The 7822-nt window shown below is 47.9% G+C and overlaps 1 protein-coding gene across 2 annotated transcripts; it reads right to left on the bottom strand.

Annotated features, from left to right (window-relative positions):
* Positions 1-2291: 2291 nt before the first annotated feature.
* On the bottom strand, positions 2292-7541 carry CD24 (CD24 molecule). 2 transcript variants are annotated; one of them, XM_081044839.1, is made up of 4 exons: positions 7288-7541; positions 6675-6872; positions 5585-5658; positions 2292-3951 (listed from the first exon to the last, which is right to left on the bottom strand). In XM_081044839.1, the coding sequence occupies exons 2-4, from the start codon at positions 6741-6743 to the stop codon at positions 3816-3818; spliced, it is 279 nt and encodes a 92-aa protein (XP_080900965.1). In that variant the 5' UTR covers positions 6744-6872; positions 7288-7541; the 3' UTR covers positions 2292-3815. The 2 variants fall into 2 exon arrangements, with proteins under 2 accessions (XP_080900965.1, XP_080900966.1); XM_081044840.1 differs by lacking the exon at positions 5585-5658 and having other exon boundaries at positions 2293-3951; positions 6675-6855; positions 7288-7502.
* Positions 7542-7822: the final 281 nt, after the last annotated feature.

Genomic DNA, 7822 nt, shown 5'->3' with positions numbered 1-7822 from the left:
GCCATACTACCAAAATTAGAAAAAAATACTCTCTTTATACTAAAAAATCCAAAAATAATCAAGCCAACCCCAAATGAGGTCTATGAGAAATGAAAAACACATACTTTTTAGCTACCTAAATATTTGAGTTCTATTTTGAGGACAGTGGTGGCATTGGGTGTGTGTGTTTAGAATATGTTTAGTTCTAAGTAGATTTTTCTCTTCTTAACTTTATGTCAGAGTGCTTCAGCTATCTGCTTGTCTCTAAACTGTTTGCTTTCATCTACTAAAGCTAAACTTTGTTCAAGATACACCCATACAAAGGCCACTCATTACTCAATTTAGCCATAAATTATGACCAGTAGGTAAGTGTGAATATTTAAAGTATAACCCCCAAAAAGAATTTGAGCATTTTTCTGATAAACCAGCCCAGATTTATTTAAAATCATTTTCAAAGAATAGTTGAAAAAGTAATTTTGTTTTGTCCTCCACAAGCATTGATGATTACTGTTTCAAAGATACACCCAAATTTTTGGTTGCTTTTCTATAAATGGATAACTACATCAAGGGTGGTCAGGGTGATGGTCAGTTTTAGGATTTAAAAGCAAAGCCCTGCCAGGCACTACAGACAACTCTTCCTTGAAAAACAGGCTTGTGACTGAGTTTTAGTAGGCTAAATGTTTAACCGGGGCCCACCATGCAACCTGAGCTGCCCATCATGAACTGGGTGTGGTCTAACCCACCAAGCCATAAAGTTGGGTGTGCACAGAAGCACTCCATTGTCAAATGAAAGTGGCATTTATGATACTGGACTCGAGCAGGCCCTAAAGATACAAGTAAGTTACGTGAGGAAGTGGCCCAAATGCCCATGGCCCCTATTCCTGCCACATTTCCTTCTATTTCCCAGCCTGCATCTATGGCTTCCTGGGGAGTTCCATACGATCAGCTAACTGAGCGTAAATTGGGCCTGGTTTACAGGTTCTGCACAAAATGCAGGCACCATCCCCAAGTTGAAAGCTACAGCTCTATAGCTCCCTTCTGGGACATCCCTGAAGGACATTGGTGAAGGGAAATATTCCCAGTGGGCAGAATTAAAAGCAGTGCACCTGGTTGTTCATTTTGCTAGGAAGGAAAAATGGCCAGCGTCTATCTAATTCATGGATGGACTAGGAAGGAACATGATTGGAAAATTGGTGACAAGTAAGTCTGGGGAAGAGGCATATGGATAGAACTCTTTGAGTGGGAAAAGAATGTGAAGATATTGTGTCCCATGTGAATGCTTACCAAAACATGATTTCAACAGAGCAGGATTTTAAGAATCAAGTGGGTAAGATAGCCCATTCTGTGAATACCAGTCAGCTGCTTTCTCTGATCATCCATCACCACCCAAGGAGCTCACGAATAAAGTGGTCATGGTGGAAGGGGTGGGCCAAGCAACATGGACTTGTACTAAATCTGACCTGGCCACTGGTGAGTGCCCAATCTGGGGAACTAGAGACCAACATTGAGTTCCCTATATGGCACCATTCGTGAGGGTGATCAACCAGATGAAATGTTACATTTCCATCACGGAAGGGGCAGAATTTTGTTCTTACTCTCAGACACTTCTGGATATGTACTTGCCTTCCTTGGTGCAATACTTCTGCCAAAACTATCATCTATTGACTTAACTACCTACCATCATGGTGACCCACACATTGCTTCTGCTCAAGGAACTTAGCCTATGTGTGGCAATGGGCCCATGCCCATGGAATTCACTATTCTTACCACATCCCTCACCATCCTGAAGCACATGGCATGACCTAAGAGTGGCCTTTTGAAAAGGCAAGTTACAGCTCCAGCTAGATGCCAATACCCTGCAGCCCTAAGGCATTTCATTCCAGGCTATCTGCGCTCTAACTATGGTGCTGTTTCTCTCGTAGTCAGGATTCACAGGTCCAGGAATGAAGATGGGAGTGGCACCACTCACTATTACCCCTATAGTTGTCCACTAGCAAAAATTTTACTTTCTATCCTTGATACCTTATGTTCTGCTGGTCTAGAGTCTTAGTTCCAAAAGGAGGAATGCTTCCACCAGAAGACAGAAATTCCACTGAACTCAAAGTGAAGCTTGCTACCCAACCACTCTGAGCTCAAGCCTGAATCAACAAAGTAGGGAGTTACTATACCAGTTACAGTGAATGAACCTGACAACCCAGGAGAAAGGGAAATTGGGTTGCTACTACATGATGGAGGTAAGGAAGATGTCTGTTAGAAAGTCTCTTAGTTCTACCATGTCCTGTGATTAAAGTCAGTAAAAAACTACAATGGATTGCTCTTTCATGACATTTTTTATTTACAGTTTGTGTTCAATGCAAATCAATTCCATAACATGAGAAGTTACTATGAATCAAAGCATAAATACACAAACACAATATACAATCCAAAATAGATGTACAGCATTCAGGTATGAAACAAAAGGGAATGTTCATTCACACACACAGTAGCTTGAGATCTGTTGGATATGATGTTCCTATGTAGGTTTCTAAAGATGGGGAAAAAAAATGATTTTGGTTATCAAGACTACTGTGGCCATATTAGATATTGGAACATCTAAGCATCAGTGTGTGACCATGCGAACAAAAGACTTGAGGGAGTGTCTATTTTTAAAAAGATTTCTGTGCATCAAGGCAGTTGTGAAAAGATTTACTTTCCAAAATCAAGTCCACATTAGGCTTAGGATCAGGTTCTATCTAAAAATATTGAACGATAACAGAAAGTGTTCCAAATGTCGCTATTCTGATTCATAGTTTTTTTTTAAAAAAAAAGTATATACAGAAAGAGTATAAAAGTTTTTTTGAATTTAAGTAAGCTTCCAGTCTTCACTTCCCAAATACCTGATTTACAATTTTGGCTCCTTCACTTATTGGCCTTTTCAAGATTTGTCTATTTTACCTTCATAACATACTATTTTTTAAATTGTAAAATGTATCCAACGTATGCAGAAATAAAAAGCACTTTGAAGTTAGTTGAGGTCAGTGTATTTCTACTCTTTGGAATTAATTTAGCTAAATGAACCCAGCGCTCTTGAAAAGAAATAAGTGATAAGTATATAAGCACAATGTACTCATTATGCTTGGGTTTGGGGAAGGTTCCAAGCCATCATTGCTCTGGCACATGTCAATTACTACACAAGGTCAAATGCAAGGTCCAATCCTAAGTCTCAAAGGAAAGAGTTCAGTTCCTAAGAGAACAGCGATCGCTTAACAGTGTAAAACTTGATCCAGAGTTACATCGGCATTAAATTAGTACTGTGAAACAATACACGGAGGATTTACTGGAACACCCAGGAGTCCCTTCTAATGTACATATAAATAGAATCATGGAAGCTTTTTGCATTACCTTACTGTTTATGGTCCTATAGCTTTAATGAACCAAATGAAAACTGAATCTGTTCCAAATCCCATTCTTTATCTCTAGATAAGATAAAAATCTATTCATTTTCAGGGTACTTTTTTATGTGTCCATACTTCTTACGCCACATTTAAGGAAATTATCTCTTAACTAATTTTGGATGTGTCTCTCTTCATCTTGTACATGAAACTCCAGCAGATTTAATATTGGCAATCATCTAGTCAAGCCCTGCCCATGCTCTTCAAACCAATGAAATCTGAGATCCTCAACATTTTCTGTGTCAATAAAACAAGGTGTGGAATTAGCAGATTCAATGAAGACCTGTTTTTCCTTATCACACTGGATGTCTAGATGCCATTTGGGTTGGGTTTAGAAGATGGGGAAGTACAGCTATTTCTTGGTCTGAGTCTCTTAACAGTAGAGGTGTAGGAGGGAGAACGAGATCACGAAGAGACTGGCTGTTGACTGCAGAGCAGCGTCACTTGCTTTGGTGGTGGCATTCGCTGGGCTTGCAGTAGTGGAGGTATTGTGGGTGGGGTTACTTGAAGGTGATACAGCAGCTGTTTGATTTGAATAAATCTAAAATATATAAAACATTACACTGATAAATTTCCGCTTGTCACAGCTGCCTCCACATGTACTTAATATGCAATTAAGATAAGGTAAGTTCTTAGATTGCTCTTTTCCCATTCCCTTACCCACATCGTTTAATTCTGAATTGTTGCTTCGTCCCACCAAGATCATTCTTAATTTCAAAATAACCTACCTAGAGATGCCAAATGACCGCAAGGAGCAACAACCAAAAACAAAAATGTTCTTCAATGACTATAACTCCCAAGAGTATGACTTTATTTTTAATTCATTATAAAATAATAAAGGACCAAGTTCACTAATCCAGTTTCTGTGACTATACTGACTTATTGCATTGCAAAAAACATGGTATTCCTGTTTTCTCAGGTAGGGGGAGATCTTAAAGTGCACAAATAATTTGGATTTCAAAATACTAGTAGTTTGAGTTATGGTACTAGAATTGAGTCACTGTCTCTACTAGATGTGCCAGGTAACTTTCACATACCCATTTAACAGCACCTTGGTTTTAACTTAAGGGACATGGAGTATCTGCTCCCTTGAAATCTTGAAATTATAACCCTTCTCAAAAAATGGCCACAATATTTGTTTTAAATTGAAGTATAATGAGCCCTAGCCTTACAGCAAAATTTCACCAAAAACACAAAGAAGTCGGAATGACTTCACAGAAGACAGCAAGGGGGTTTAATGTTAAGTTTTCACCCGCAGTAGCCTCCCTGCCTGGTCACTAAGCCTAATGCTGTGGCCAAAAACTAACGTCCCCCTAGTGTGTCCCAGTGCCTGAGTGGCATCATTCACTACACTGATTTTTCAAGTCACAAATGCACAGTCCAGTGGGGCACGTGATAATCTCTCCTTTGTCACGGAACAAAGGCAGATGGAAGATTTCAGCTCTCGCTGCAAGGGAGGGTTTACAACGGCTTCTAATTACAGGCAGGACGGAGAATGTGGCACCAAGCAGGTCTGGGCCACATGTACATTTGGCTGCCTGCTAATCCAAAGATAAAACCATTCTACAGTAGCACCAGCTCCTTTTGTCTGTGAAACCCACAGGTCATTAAGCAAACATTGACTAAAGAAATGTACAAATCCAAAATAGACTAATTGGAAAAAAAAATCCTGATCAAGTCAAATATATTTATTGGGCACCTACTGTGTGCAAGATTAAGCTTGTACTACCAGAAAATAGTACTCTGAACTAAAAGGAAAGCATTTCTATTATGGGAAATTATTTAAAACAGGGCGTTCTGTTTAGGGGCAAGATCTGCCTTGGGATGCCTGAAGGTAATCTGTTTTTATTTATACAAAGTGTTTTAGTGCAGCAGGTGACTTTAATAGGGACCAGTGTATCAAAAGGAGAATCTGAGTAAGGGTCTTCTACACCACTACAAATAATGATACATTAAATTGACATTAAACAAAAAAATTCCCTACCAAACTGGATTTGCTTCGCTAAACCCTTCCTTTTAAAATCTGTTGGGGGGAAAAATCTGATTGGGAAGGAGATTGGGGTGGGAGTGGGGGGATTCAGTTGGTTCATGAAGCCGCGCCCCTCCCCCACTGAGGACTTGTGAAAGCCTCGGGAGCCCAGCCGACCCGCAAGACAACAATAGGGTACAGTTACCCGCCGGCGGAGGGGAAGCCGAGGAGCGCTCCACTCTCAGGCAGCGCTGCCAGGTGAGCTCGGAGACTGGCTGTCTGGGGACCAAGACCCGGAGCACTCAACTTTTCGGAAAAGCTCAAACACTCCTCAGAAAGCCCCAACTGAAGGCGGTGGAGAGCCATCCCTGCCCTCCAAGACCGAACTGCTGGAGAGAAGTAGCCTCTCTTGCCACCCTATCCCCCACCCCCCGCTCGGGTCTCCCAGGCTCAGCCTCTGGCCTCCCTCCAGGCCGCCGTGCACCCACCCGCCAGGCAGCGCAGTTCCCAGTAACCGCGCTGGAGCAAAGTCGGTTCCCGGGATAAAGGATAGGGGATGGGGGGAGGGGGAGCAAGGAGGGAACGAGGACAAAGCCTTATGGGGACTTAGGACCTAAACGTCCTACCCGCCTCCTGCCCAGAGCTATGGATCCAATCTACTCTAACACTGGTCTCCGAGGTGACAAGAGACGGACATGTAGGGTCGCACCCAGGAGAGGGCAGGGTCAGGAGAGGGTCCCCGCCCAGGCTTCAGCCCCGAACCACACAGGGCTGGAGAGGGTTAATAGTGCCAGACAGTCGGGGTTCCTTGATATCCCCGACCCAGCTGAGCGGAGATGGTCGCGAGCGGCGTCCCCACGAAGGGGATCCTCCTCTCTTTGTGTGGTGCGCTGGGGGCTAGAACACTCCTAGAGAGAAGTGGGGAGCTCGGGGTATCCAGGGACGACAGCCGCTAAGAGTCTGAGGTCTCCGGGCGCTCCATACGTGGGGAGCGCCTTCTCTTACCCGCTTGTGACACGGACCCCTGGACGAAAGCGCCAGGCTGCCTGAAAAGGGGTGGCGTGAACCTGGGGTGGGGCAGGGTCTTCCCAGCCCACTCGCGGACCTGCATTGTTCCCGGCGCCGTGGGAGGAGTGGGGACAGCCCGCAAGGGAGTGTAAAGTGGGCTCTGCAGTAGCCTCCCCCAGGTCAGACTACGCTCGATTCCCTCCACGTCCCGGTCCGCAGCCCATCCCTGAGGGGTCTCCAATCCCTCGGGGGCAGCCCCACAAGCCCGCCAGGCCTCGGCGCCTCACCTGCGTGGGTAGGAGCAGTGCCAGAAGCAGCAGCCCCAATCCGAGCCTGGTTATCATCGCTCTGCCCATGTCCGCTCCGTCGGTGCACGAAGCGCGGCGCGTCTCACTGGATGCGGGTAGAACGAAGTGCTGGCTCCCGGCGGGCGCAGGCGAGGTGGGGAGCGCGGCCGGCGGGCGGGACCTTATATACCGGTGCAGCTACAATAGCCGTGACGTGACTCCACCCGCCCACCCTGGCTCCTCTCCTCCGCCGCCCCCCCCACCCTCCCCACCCCCCTCACCCCCCCCACCCCCCTCACCCCCCCCAGCTCGCCCGGCCGCCTCCACTCGCGCCCCGCCCCGCCCCGCCCGGAGCCCTAGCGCCCCCGTCCTCCGCCGCCAGCCGGGCCTCACCGGCCAGAAGACCCGCGGGCGGCGTGGTCACGGCAGGTGGGCGGCCGGGCGCTTTCGGCCCCCGGCAGGGTGCTTTGTGTCGCCCCCAGCGGGCGGGGTGCAGGCTGGCACGGGCGCTCGGCGACTCCCACGCAGGACCCGGGGCCAACTCGCGAACCACACACGCTGCTCTCGGGGCCGGGCCCAAGTTTCCTTTGTTTCCCCGGACCTGCCATCTTACCCCCAAAAGAAAAGTCTCAGCCTCCAGTCCCGGGCGGCGGAGCCGGGGTCAGGGGGGGCCGCCTGGGTTTTCTCAGATCCCCGCCGCTGAGGAAGAGGGACTGTGCGGGGTCTGTGGGTACCCCGGGCCGGACGACGCGAAGGGGGCGCCTCCACGCGCGTGGTCCGAGCTGGTCTGCGGGGCCCGCAAGCCGTCCCGGACTCGGAGTAACCTGTGTGCTCGGCTCCGCGCCGGCGGCGCCCGCCCCTTCCCCCGGCCGCTCGCTTTGTGTTCTGAGCTCACGTTTGCCAGGCTGGGTGAGCTCCGTGGGGCGTCCCGGGCCTGCATCTTCCCGAGAGGTGGGGAGCCGCTCGCTGGGCGCGGACCCGCTCCCTAGACACTGCAAACCACTGAGGTTTGGTACCCGGCGCTCCTCTCCGCATCGGCCAGGGGAGGAGACCTAGGAGGTGATACCCACCCTGACGGGTGACCCCCCACCCCACACACACAAAGGGCTTTGCTCCCAGGTGCCACCCAGGGAGCAGGAACCTCCCTG

Source organism: Rhinolophus hipposideros, assembly GCF_964194185.1.
Source record: "Rhinolophus hipposideros genome assembly, chromosome: 3".
In the NCBI taxonomy this organism is placed as follows: domain Eukaryota; kingdom Metazoa; phylum Chordata; class Mammalia; order Chiroptera; family Rhinolophidae; genus Rhinolophus; species Rhinolophus hipposideros.
This window is presented reverse-complemented; position numbering and strand designations above follow the sequence as displayed.